Source organism: Ambystoma mexicanum, chromosome 4q, assembly GCF_040938575.1.
Source record: "Ambystoma mexicanum isolate Mex_15411 chromosome 4q, UKY_AmexF1_1, whole genome shotgun sequence".
Classification (NCBI taxonomy): Eukaryota; Metazoa; Chordata; class Amphibia; order Caudata; family Ambystomatidae; genus Ambystoma; species Ambystoma mexicanum.
Window position 1 is genome coordinate 60,007,703 of NC_090928.1, and position 13,117 is coordinate 60,020,819.

At 39.3% G+C, this 13,117-nt stretch overlaps 1 protein-coding gene across 7 annotated transcripts in view; it reads right to left on the minus strand.

The window, feature by feature from the left end:
* Nucleotides 1-13,117, minus strand: part of LAMA2 (laminin subunit alpha 2) — a 3,027,572-nt gene that overhangs the window by 1,960,525 nt on the left and 1,053,930 nt on the right. For all 7 annotated transcript variants that reach the window (XM_069607473.1, XM_069607470.1, XM_069607476.1 and 4 more), the window contains exons 11-12: nt 11,181-11,321; nt 10,374-10,547 (exon numbers count right to left, since the gene is read on the minus strand). In XM_069607473.1, coding sequence (XP_069463574.1) covers nt 10,374-10,547; nt 11,181-11,321 — 315 coding nt within the window. The remainder of the gene's footprint in view (nt 1-10,373; nt 10,548-11,180; nt 11,322-13,117) is intronic.

Consider the following 13,117-nt stretch of genomic DNA (forward strand, 5'->3'; position numbering starts at 1 on the left):
ACAATATAGCATGAAAAAAGATATGCTGGCAGTGCCACTGCGACTAAGGAGACAACCTTCAGCATGGGCATATACACATATTCGGCTGCTGCAGAACACTATTGAATTGTATTTGCAATACTGTTTTCCCTCTTTTATTTTTAAAAATCAAAGGGTAATTCTTGAACTGAAGAAGTGTACGATATTATGACTTTACACAGTTGTAAATGAATCCAGTGTGTATTTCCTTCATACACTGCAGATGTGCACATTAGCGCCCCCCCCACCCCATTTTTTCTGATCAACCAAGGGTGACACGTATAATTGGGAGGTCTGGATTATTCACTTAGAGAAGTGTGATACTGAGCTTAACAAATAAGGACCAGCAAAAAAATGCCATTTCCAGAGCAAGAAATCATCCAAGCTAAGCATGTCAGAGTGACTATAATTTACGTGATATGACATGACAGTTATGATGTACTGCAGTAATTTGTGAGTGCTTCTAGGATTTTAGCCGTATCAAATATTTATGCGGTTCACTTATTAAGGCAAATTGTTTCATTCATACCGAGATGTCTGGCGGTAGCTCACAAAGGGCCCCCAAATTACAGTGGAAAAATGTCTGCCATGTTACAACAATTTCTCCACGGTGTTGCCATTACTATGTTCAGTCAATGGAAACAGAAGGATTACAGAATACTGACATGAAATATATGACAGAGAATAGCTCTTTCTGCGCATGCCTACAGCCACAGAGCAGGCACTGAGGAGATTGTAGCGTTGGGAAGGAAGAGCCACACAGGGCACGCTGACAACATTCAATGAAGGGCATTTCTTAAGCATGGACTACAAATAGCTTCCAAAATGTTTAAGCAAACATTTACCAAGCCCTGCCCGTGCATGTAGACGACACAGAAAATGTAAATTAGCCAAATACGCAGCCACTAAACATATTCTACACAGTTTACTTAGTGCTTAGAGAATAAATTAAGTGCTTGTAGAAGAAAAAATCTTATCACGGCTTTGATACTTTTATTTGAGCATTCCAACTGCTTAATAAGTGATTGCAGAAGAGAAATGCTTATCACTGCGTGGGAACTGTTATTTGAGCATTGCAACTGCTAAATGAGTGCTTGTAGAATAGAAATGCTAATCACTACTTGGGAAATGTTATTTGAACATTCCAACTGCTTAATGAGTGCTTGCAGAAGAGAAATGCTAATCAATGCTTGGAAACTGTTATTTAAGCATTCCAATTGCTTAATGGGTTCTTGCAGAAGAGAAATACTTAGTTGAGCATTCCAACTGCTTAATTAGTGTTTGCAGAAGAGAAATGCTAATCACCGCTTGGGAACTGTTATTTAAGCATTCCAACTGCTTAATGAGTGCTTGCAGAAGAGACATGCTTATCACTGATTGGGAACTGTTGTTTGAGCATTCCAACTGCTTAATGAGTGCATGCAGAGGAGCAATGCTTATCAATGCTTGGGAACTGTTATTTGAGCATTCCAAATGCTTAATGAGTGCTTGCAGAAGAGAAATGCTAATCACCACTTGAGAACTGTTATTTAAGCATTCCAACTGCTTAATGCGTGCTTGCAGAAGGGAAATGCTTATCACTGCTTGGGAACTGCTATTTTGGCATTCCAACTGCTTAATGAGTGCTTGCAGCAAGAGGCACTATAATGAAAAGAAAGAGATGTGTCCGCCCGGATAGTGGAAGGGCAATGGAAGCATGCATTTTGTGGAAGCCTAGAGTTGGCACAATGTCATGGTACATAATGTGCTTGCTAAACATGACTGCAAGAGTTCAACAATATTTATAAGACTGTTTGACATGAAAAGTATCTTTTAGGTTTAACGAGCCCACAGAAACATTGGAATTCTCCTCCAATCAAAGACTCTATATATTTTAATATCTTCACGTTTGTTTAGATGTTGGTTTGCATTGATGAACTATGTGCCACTACATCAATTAATAAAATAAACATACAATTGTCAATAAAATAATGTGTCTTATTCTTTCACTGCATACAGTTTTTGGAGCATGGTAGCGGCTTTCCAATAATTCAGCAAAATAACTTTGTAGACATTTTTGCACACTGCTATGATGAGAGCACCTCCTTGAGGGGTGGGTGAAAAAAGTAGAACTTTGCACTAACCCCCTAGACAGGATGCCTAAATATGATGCAAACGAGGTTTCCTAGGTTCACCCTAGAGGCGTATGCACTGGGGCGCGTTCATGTACCCTGAGGCATCATCAGCCACTAATACTCCTTTACTGACTTCACTGACTTTCCCCCGTATTTGATCCACGCAGCCTGCAGAACTGTAGTAATTGACTTTATTTTCCCAACACGTTTTGATAAAAACCTAGCTAGTGTGATATCAAGGAAGTAGTGTATGGTGTCAAAGGAATTCATAGTGGCATTTCACAATACAAACTTCAATAACAATGAAAACTACCAAAACATACCAGAAATAATGTTAACAGCCTGATTTCAGATACAATAGTATGGGGCAGACATCATTATAATGTATAATAGAGATTGACAATCTAAAGCTATTAGAATATGATGTACAAAGAGAGTACACATCATTGGAACATTTGGGCAAGTATGTTTCCAACTCCACACAACATCACAATAGGGCGGGGACAGGGCCAGGAGGCATGGCTTAACAATGTTTGTTGTACAAGCACAATGTGTAATTTGATGTGTTGTACTTTTTCTCCAGGCAACGTGTGCCCAGTTCTGATGATCTTGGTGCTCTTTGCCCTAATCCTTCAGTGCCACTAAGCACGTTTTCTTCTCCACTCTGCTCACAAACGGTGGCTGTAGGAATGTAGCAGTGAGGCGCACATTTCATGGACTTCTGCATCCAAACCCAGGCTCTACCCGGGCCTTGCACCAACCTGCAGATGAGCGACTAGCACCAGCCCATGCAACCAAGTTCAGCACTAGCTACTTCAAGAAGTTCCCTGCTGGTCAACCTTAACCCACTTTTCGACTCACATCCCACCTGAAATCTCCCTCAAGCTAACATCTGGTGCATGAAGATCCTGGTGGCACTCTGAAATAGAATATCTGAGCCATGGCCACATTTTAGCTAGGGTCAGAAAGGGGGCTTGCTTTTATACAACTTAGAAATAAGCGAGGCCTTTAATCCTTTTACCTTCATCATAGGGATAGCAGAATCGACTTCACACAATTAAGTTTGACCCTCTTATGGCATCAAAGAAAGTTGCACTATAGAAAATGTGACCCCGCAGACATCTCAAGAAGTGATATCATACAGTGTTTGACGCTTATAGAATCACAGGAAGTGGAAAGTGAAAGTCTGAAATAATTTTAAAACAAATAAAGAATTTCAGATTTGCACAAAAACCAATAATAGGCCAGAATTAAAATTGCAAAGTGAAACAAAGGGAAAGTAGTTGCAGTTCTTGATTAACGCTAAACCACACCTCTATTTAATGTGCAACAGAGTACCTGTCTATTAGCTCTCCCTGCAACCCTGCATTAGGGATGTGGTGCACACAAGTGCCTATATTGCATTCCTGTACATGCCCATGATTTCAATATGACACATGCTACTACATGGGATCATTCAGTTTTTGAGAGAAATCATTGTTGCTGCAATTGCCACCAAAATTGTCACTTGTCTCAAAGTGACCTGAGTCTATCATAACTTTGCTCGGTCTCAATCTTTCTTAACAGATGAGGCTAAAATTGAGCAGGTATAGTTAGATGCACAGAGCATGCTCTCAAAGACAATCGTGAAACGAGTAAGTATACTAAAATCACATCTTTGTCCATGATAGATAGCCAATGGTAATATTGAAACTTATTGAGCTGTCTTCATGGACGGCAAGAAGATATTCCATTTTTGCAAGGTTGCAGTTAAGATGTGAGGAAGAGAGGCACACATTGATTAGAGGCATTGAACCTTTCAGCCTCCTGAAATGCTGCAGAGAGACTGATCCCTATTATTTAGAAACAGGAATATTCGTGCTTACTTGAGTAACCCTACTCCTAGACATCCATCTATGTACGCTCTTCCAAAAATATATAAGAATGCCACTACTCCTCTGGGAGACTCAAGAATATCAGGATATGACTCCATTTTGAGGGCCAAATGTACATATATTGCTTTCTTTTTACAGCCTTTAGCTAAAAATCCTTCAGCTTTGCATGCCCATAGAAGGAACGTGGTCAGTTTGATAGAAGATCTACCATTTGAAACACGTCTAGAACTGCTGTTGACTTTAGACCTAACATCTCTGTATACTAACATTGTACAAACACAAGCACATTGAGGAGTATAATCTGCCTTAAATAGTAGGCCAGCACCACATATGGTACCAACAGATTTTATTGTGAAATGTGTCATTTGTTGTATTGTAAAATAACCATTTTATATAGGCTGGTGGGTCTTCCTTCAAACAAAAGGCACTCCTAAGGGCACACCTTTGCTTGCAGTGTTGCCCATTTATAGATGGCATTATTTATTTGAGCATCAGTATATCCATAACACTGGTCCAATTCAACAATATATATACATATGGAAATGCTATATTGATGATGTTTTCATAATCTGGAGAGTTGGAGAGACAGACATGATTCCGTTTTTGAATTGGTTAAACACTTTGGATGGCAATCTATGGTTCACAATGTCACACAGCATTCCCTCAATCGAGGGATGTACTGCTGTTGTGGGAGGTGGCCATTCTAGGCAGTGGAGCCTGACATGGCTCTGTCCCATCGTAGGGTCCTTTCCTTGAATCTCCCATCGGTGGAGGAGCGAGCTGCGAGTTCGGCTGCGTGGCTTTCATGCCGCAAGGATTCTACCTTTCTTCACCTCCTGAGCCGTTCAGCCCCCCAGCCCCTTGCCGTAAATGCTCCCCGGCAGCGTCAGTCTACAAGGGCAAGGGCACAACTTACTATTGCCGGTACCACAGACCCACATTACTTCCAGGAGGCCTTTCCTGCGGTCCATCAGGAGGGATCTTTGGTACCTGCTTATCAAGCACATTTTCAGCTATATGCTCAGTGCTCCGACGGGCTCTGGGCAGCTTATGCGGGTAAGCACTTGTTGTCTTTCCACTTCCAATTGTGTTTTGCCTCGTGTCATTCTGGCGTCCTAAAACCACTTCCTTAGTGGCATGCAAGTTACGAGTTGGCAAATAACACAAACAATGTCCAGCAGGGATAAGGGTATAGATCCCCTCTCTGTACCTGCTACTGCCCTTAGCCTTGGGTCAGGGCCTGCTGGTAACCAGCCTGTTGCCTTGAGTAGGGTGGAATCCTCCTAACATTCACCACCTCTGGATCTCCACAGGAGTGGTAGCCATCTATCAGAGGTTTAAGCACTAAGTGCTAAAAGGAGACAAAAGTTACAGAAAGAACATCTCTTGCTCACTCATTTTATGCATATTAATAAAGACCCCAAGAATGATGCTAGCGTTGCTTGCTCCCTTTCACCGTTATCCACGCAATCACAGCTAAAGGCACCTGATTTTTATGGTGCCCTTGGAGGGATTAAAGGGGCGTTATTAGAGGACAAGGAACCCGACAAATCAGAAGGCCATGTGCCTATGGCCGCCCAGACTCTGTTAGCTCAGCCAATAAAAAAAGAGGAGCAGCCAGAAGAAGTGTCTGTAGAAAGTGTTGATAGGGGGTTTGGTGACTCCAAAGCTGCAGAAAACTGGCTGCTTTTCAAGGATCATTTGCTGCCGGACCTTGCGGTATGCTCAAACTTCAAGGATTGTCAGTCATGGGTGGTCTCTGCTGGATCAAAAATGCCTATGTTACTTCTGTCAAATTGGCAGAAGCCCAGACAAACGGATCCCAAAGTACTGGAAAAGTCCTCCCTAACCCCCCTCTTTCATAATGGGTTCATCAGGGCTGTCAAACAGACCTTAGTGAGTCTCCTCAAATAGGTGCATCCTTGCTAGCGAAGGCAGCTTCCTCTGCTCTTCGCCCAGGGAGTACAGTTCCATCAGAGGGTATTCCACCTCCATTCAAGCCTGTTACACTATTGGCCCCCACACTGTCTAAGGATATTTGACATAAAAAATCAACGATGACTAAGATTATGGACTCTAGCAAAAGGAGCTTTGTTTTGGACTCCAGAAATATCATCATAACTAATGTCAACAAGCCGAGACAATATGAGTCAAGGGAGGCACTTAAGAACAAAATTCTAGCCTGGTTTAACCAAAAAGTGGGTCCTAATTGTGTCAGAACTCAGGATCTTAAAGTCCTCCATGGAAAACAGATTGATAATTGATGACTGTATTGTTACTGGCTGTGGTTTTAGCAGCCTGCCGTCATGCTTGAACAGCATTACAAACTTACAGGACACACCCTCTACCACCAAGCTTAGAATTGTTTTGAACTGACTTGTTTATTTTTTAATTTTTGTTTATTTTTGTATGTTCTTACTTAGCAGCTTCCGTTTTATTTGTTTTTTGATGTTGTCTAATTTGCTCACGTGTTTCCGATTTTGTGCTCTGTATCTGGGACATTGATTTCTGTATTTGTTTGTTTCGTCTGCGCCCTTATGCCTCAGGATCAATGGTGCGCGGTACAAATAAAATAAAAAATTAAAGTAAAAAGAGATTTATGCTAATTAGCATAAATCCGCAAATATAAAACTGCAATTAGCAACAAAGGGGCACTGTAAAGAAACAGATCACAATGAATGTTTTTATTATACTAGTTATCTCCCCAGGCAACAGATGGATAATGTTCCTTATAGCCAATATTTGAGGAAATATTGGCTATAAGGAAAATGGTATGACTAAAGTTGATTTCTTTGCACAAACTAAGTTAATGCAGAAAAGATTACATGATATGGGCTTCCTGAAAAAAAATATGTTGAAGGGATATAAAAAGAACATGGTACAACAATAGAGGTGCATTAACGTCAGGAGAAAGAAAACAAAAAAGGAATGGATTATCTGCGTGACACCTTTCCTAAACATTAGGCTGTGTTAAAAAACTAATATTGAATAAATGACACCTTGTTGATGGAACAGGGATCATAAAGGAGAGACCAGTTTTGGCACTGAGAAGAACCAACAATGTAATGGAACATTTGGTTTACTTGTTTAGAAAACAAGATAAAGTGGCAAGTTGTTTGACTAGGCTTTGGGGCTGGAACATGTATGGGGTAATTTCCAATCTGGTTATGGACTTCATGCATCTTTTCATTGACAGACAAAGAGTTTGCATACACTGCGATAAAATGGATAATTCAAGACCATTTAAACTGTCAGAATAGAAATGAAATTTTTTGAATAATCTGCCCATATATTTTATAGTACATTAGAAAAATGACTAGGAAAGTTATGACTGCTTACATCGGTCTATTACTTGGATCGGTGATCATCGGTCCAGATTTAGAATTAAACAAGGCACTGCACCATTAGTGGAACATTACATTGCACAAAATCACAACACTGATGAGATACAGTGGTTGCCATTAGAATTAGTTAAATTTGACATATGAGGAAAATCAACTGAGAAACAACTGAATATTACAGAACACAGATGTGTTTTAATGTTTAATCCCCACAAAAATGCATGCTCCTCTAGATTCTTATTGTCGACAGACACATTGCTCCACTTCATTTAGATGTTTACTTGTTAAAGCCATAATCTGTTGCAACGCTTACCAATAAGGATTTTTTGGGAAAATTGTAGAGATAAATAACAGGCATCGGAAAGGTTTAAGCAATGTAAAGATGTCTATGTTTTAAAATGAGGAAAGGGAGACATTATACTCAGTGTAAAGTACTGCCGTGGATAAGGTTTTTGTTCACTGAGTTGACATTCCGAATGGAGAAAGCAAAATAGCATTGTGACCAGTATGTGGTGTTCGAATCTATAAATGTTCATGACCTACCTGTTTGGAATAAGATAGCTTCTTCCGTATGTGATGTTGTCCATTACCAACCAATTGTTTGAATGCTTGAGCGATGTTTGTATTTTTTGCAAAAAGAGGAGCAAAATAGGGAATGAAAATGACATTGTCAAACATTGTCAAGAATGAAATGTATGTGAATGTATGATGACAATGTGAATGGAAATAGGAATATGGCTCCGAGAGGTATCAATTGTGTTTAAGTGTGGGAATGCCTAACTGGAAGATGAGGAGACCTCCTGCCGATTTGATGACATTCACCAAAGCGCGATCCCTCCGACGCATGCAGGGCATTTGCAATGGTATAAAAAAACTATAGAAAGTGATGCTGTTTCATAAAAAGGTAAACAAGATGAACAAATGCTGACTCGCTCATTGCAGAAAGATGAGATTCATTTTTGAAGTGATTGGAAATATGATCTATGACTTTCTTGAATAAGTCGTAAATTGATTTAAACTCTTGTTTGTCTATACCTGATGTCATCTGGGTATGAGGATAAACAAATCTAAGTAATTTATCCCATACATTATATTTTGTCATTTTGTGAGAATATTACCACTTGATGAGCCCGAGGCTTTAAAAACATTGAATTACCATGCAGATTAATTGGAAGAGTCATAGGAACAGAAGAGTGTCGAAGTCATTTTTTTAACCAAACTTTCAGCTGGGCGCACCATCCCTTTTCATGTGTCTGGGGATTTTTATAAATATAACTAGAATAAGACAAATACAGGAATGCACTTTGAATATTGTAGCATTCTATAATGTGGCAATACAAATATTTTGCTAACATACCTATTATTAACTGATGTTATAGATCAGTTTATCATATGAGTCATATTCCCTTGTTTGATTCATTTTTATTTGTATGCAATCTGTCTTACAACCCCACAATAAAAATTGCAACATTTGAATAATATTAAATTGGAGTTTATACTTGTTAATTAATTCAATTCTAACGTTCACATGATACAATATGAGGAAGGTAAGTAACCTGTAGAATCATTTGAACGTATATAACATCAGGTTCGGCTGATGAATAACTTTCAACATTTGAAAGCATTCAGCATGTTCATCTCTTCTGGCTATAACTATTTTGGTTAAAATCAGCGTACTGTTCAGAAGAAGAAAATATTGTTAATAAATCTTACGGACAAGTGTTTGAAAAGGAAACCAAAAATCTGTTAAGTAGACTTGTACAACATGAATTTGGACAAAATATGACACATTTTTCCAATATTCAATATTTTTATGGTATGCTTGTTATGAACTGGTATGCATGATAAATAAGAATGTGTGAAGTTGAGTGAATTTGGTCTATTTTGAATGATTTGTACAATGTTCTATAGATGTACTTGAATTTTAGAATTGATATGAAAAATAATGTTTTGAATGGATTAAACAATATAATACTCAATGATTTTGATGCATTTTATATTTGCTTAATACATATGTTATATATATTATATTTGTATGAATATTTGTGGGCACCTGCATTATTAATGATGAGATATGTATGATTACTTGTTTCAGAAAATAGTATGTGTCCCCTCTGGAATGTTGATGTACTGATAGATCCTCATGTCATCAGCCAAACAGTGGCCGGCGTAGTTGCTACCAGATGTGCCAGCAGCACCATGCCAAGAATCTGTATACATTTAGGAAAGCCAGCTGCAATGGAAAGATCATAGAAGCACAACATTTCAAGGACACTCTTGCCACAACTGGAAATGCCCTGATAAATCTTTTAAGTAACAGCTGAGTATTTGTCCCAACAAAGGGTATTAAAATTAATCTGTCAGAGTCTAAAATCATGATTTTACAATGCTGTCCAAGAAACACTGAGAATTCCTCTTCTCTGAATGATTTGATTATTGAACAAGTAGCATATGTTGACTATGTAGGAATATTTTTCTGCATGTTTAAAGTGGACACTTAAATAAAGACTATCCCCTGATAGCCCATTTAACCAATTGGATCTCCAGATTTGCAACACATTTTGATGAGTGATTAGTTGCCAAAATGCGAAGGAATTACAATGAAAGGTCACATATTGGAGAATGGCTCCAAAGATACTTTCGGCAAAGAAAGAAATGTGATTTGTTCACACTTGATTTTTTAGTGGTATCCCAATTTACAGTTCACGATTGGATAGATACCGAACTAATAAAGCCCTGTATCAGAGATCTAATACAAGTCCACCCTATCAGTTTTCATTAAGTTTCCTCTCCATTGACTCCTGTGATCCCTCCACAGATCCACTCAATTACTCAATCTTTCTAATTAACATTCCCCCAAGAGATCTTCGGCCGGTAAAAGATGATCATCCATTTAAAAACTGGACCCGTTTTCCTCATTAGACTTCTATCCAAATTAGGGTTCTCGTGGGAGTATGAATAATACCTTCTGTGTGTAAACAACAAACTACATCAGATCTGTCCGTGCACATTCTTTTTTCACTTACTTTGTTGCCCAAATAAGGAGCAGGGGCTCTCCAGTAATAAACGGGTTGCAGTACCACACGTGCATCTGGATTTCTGATACTAATTTGCTGTGGTCCATCATATGTATCCTTCCGTGGTACAACACTCATAACCCCTTTGAGGTCAGTAAGATACCATTCATTCATGTTCATAATCTGAAAAAGAACGACATTGTAATATTCATAATTACACCAATAATGAAGGAGAAAGGTGGAGTGATGTGGATGATGAACACTTGTCTAAAATGAAATCCAATATATCCTGCCTTCATTTACTGTCTTGTATTGTATGTAAAATGTGTTCAGAGTCCATTTGTAGATGGTTCTGTTTCACCTATTCTGTGCTTGCTACAGATGTGCCTGGGGTGCCTGAGGGTCACTTGTTACAATTTTGATAATGTTGACTCAGCCTTAAGTCCATTCAAATAAAAAGAGACTTTTCCTACCTTATGTGAACATTTATATTATTACTAAAACCACTAATAATAATAATAATAATAATAATAATAATAATAATAATAAACCTGCCTTTAATGTTCTTAAAATCCAAACCATATTTCTTATTACAGACAGAGCAGGGGAACAATTACAAAATAGTGTACGATTCAGAGGTCATCCTTTAGCATTAAAAGGAAATTTGGTAGGTTAAATCTGCCATAGAATATTTAACATTTGTGCCGGGGGCACATTTGAAACTTTGATCTAAATAATTAACTTTGCTTACTACTATTGTAAAATAATAGCATAGACAAAGCCTAGTGGCACAGAGTGTATCAGTCGTTTGCTTACAGTGCTGTAGGTCAGGCGGGAGTCTATGCAGTTGTCTGATACCCCAGAGCAGAAACACTTCTCACATCCTCTGGGATTGTCTTGCTGCATATTGAAGAATCCATGTTTGCAGCGATCACAGTTTGCTCCCTCAACATTTGCCTGTAAGAATAAAACTGTGATTAGCATATTTTACAGCAGAGTAAATAGTTTACACTTGTATTTCTCACAATTACAATACAAAGAGAGGAACAATAATGGCAGAGACCTTGTTTTTGGTGTGCACATGTGTCCACGTGTGTGATTTCTACTGAATGAACATCAATCTTCAGTTCCACACAGGACAAAAACTCAAAATATTTTCTTAGTATTTATTTTTTAGCAATATATATAACCCCTCACCACATTGTGAAAAATACGACCTTCCTTCTGATGTAATGTCAACTCCAATTAGAAAGCAAGGGGGTTTATACCCCCTTGCCATTTGGCTCTGTCCGCTATAGGCTTTTTTCTCATAACAACATCTTTCTGTCCCTATGTTACGTCTGACATTGCTTGGTTGATATACATTTTTGGTAATGGCCACATAATCTGATGATATTTTTACTCCAAAAAAGAAAAATCTCAAGAGCTTTATACCCCCTCCATGCATCATATTAGAATGAAAGATTCCCTACAAGAAATGATTTCTGATACCATATTGGGTGCTGTCCTGTTGTAAATTCAAATTCATTAATTTGTCCAGCGTTACAAAATAACATCATACATAAAAACATCATAAACCCAAGAACAATAAAACATATTAAAAAAGTATAACAATAATGAAATGAACACCCAGTAGAATATGCATATCACCCCACATTCAAACGTAGCCCCAACAGCTTATACAATCCAAAGGGAAACCCAGGCAGGAATATATTAATCTCAAATGACTTTACATCAAATGCAAGACACACAGACCTACGTCACTATAGGCATAAAGCTATGCCACATACTCCAAGCTTTCCATAGGAACAGCACAACAGAATATACTGCAGGGGAAAGCAGTGTTCCTACCCACTCAGGCGCTTCCAGTACATGCCTGAAACTGGTTTGAAGCAGGAGAGGTTTGGGCCATCTTACCCTCAGCACACTGTATGTTTTACATAGAAAAGGAAAGGGTATGAGAACATCCAAGGCATAGTCATCACACCCATATAAACACTCATGCAGGCCCAAGGATCCCCACTTCGGTATTTCTGTGGCCCAATGTAAAGGTGCTGATCCAGAATCTAATGTTTAACAGTCCCATTTCTCAATCTTCCGTCTCATCGTTATAAGATTCCAACCCCCTTAGAGATTTCAGTTACATGAGGCACGAGACAACTGCCTCTGACCTTTTGTGTTTCTAAAAGAGAATTTATGCAATCTGGATGTCTGAGAAGCTTATTGAATTCTTTCTTCTGCCGCCAGCCTGTGGGCAGCCACCATCCTGTGGGCAACAGCTGATGCTTCCTTTGTCCCCACGTGGCAGAGGCAGTGCAATAACGATCACCCAGCAAGGTAAGCCCTGCCTTGCATTGCGGGCTGAAGCGCTCGCATTCACATCACTGCCGGCAAGAGATCTCTGGTTGTTTCATGTTTCATGTAATTTAACATCAAGACTACCTGTGTGGAACCCTTTGCTGCCTCTACTGTTTGAGTGCACATTGGAGCACTTCACATAACAAAACCCTGTTGGGCTTTACTTTCCTTCATGGCTGCTGCTGTTTGCCGGCACCAGAGTGTCTGTCTTGTTTCCCCAGCCCTGCAGTGATTGGCTATCTGCTCATTTCTACCACCAATCACTGCAGCCAGCAGGCGAACACCGGAACCCAATCTAGGCCCACGACTAAGGCCCCTGTCTGAGCCTGTCTGGGCCTAGGAGGCGCAGAGGGCCCCCCCTGCTTCTGCCCCTGCAGCAAATCATGGACCAGTCC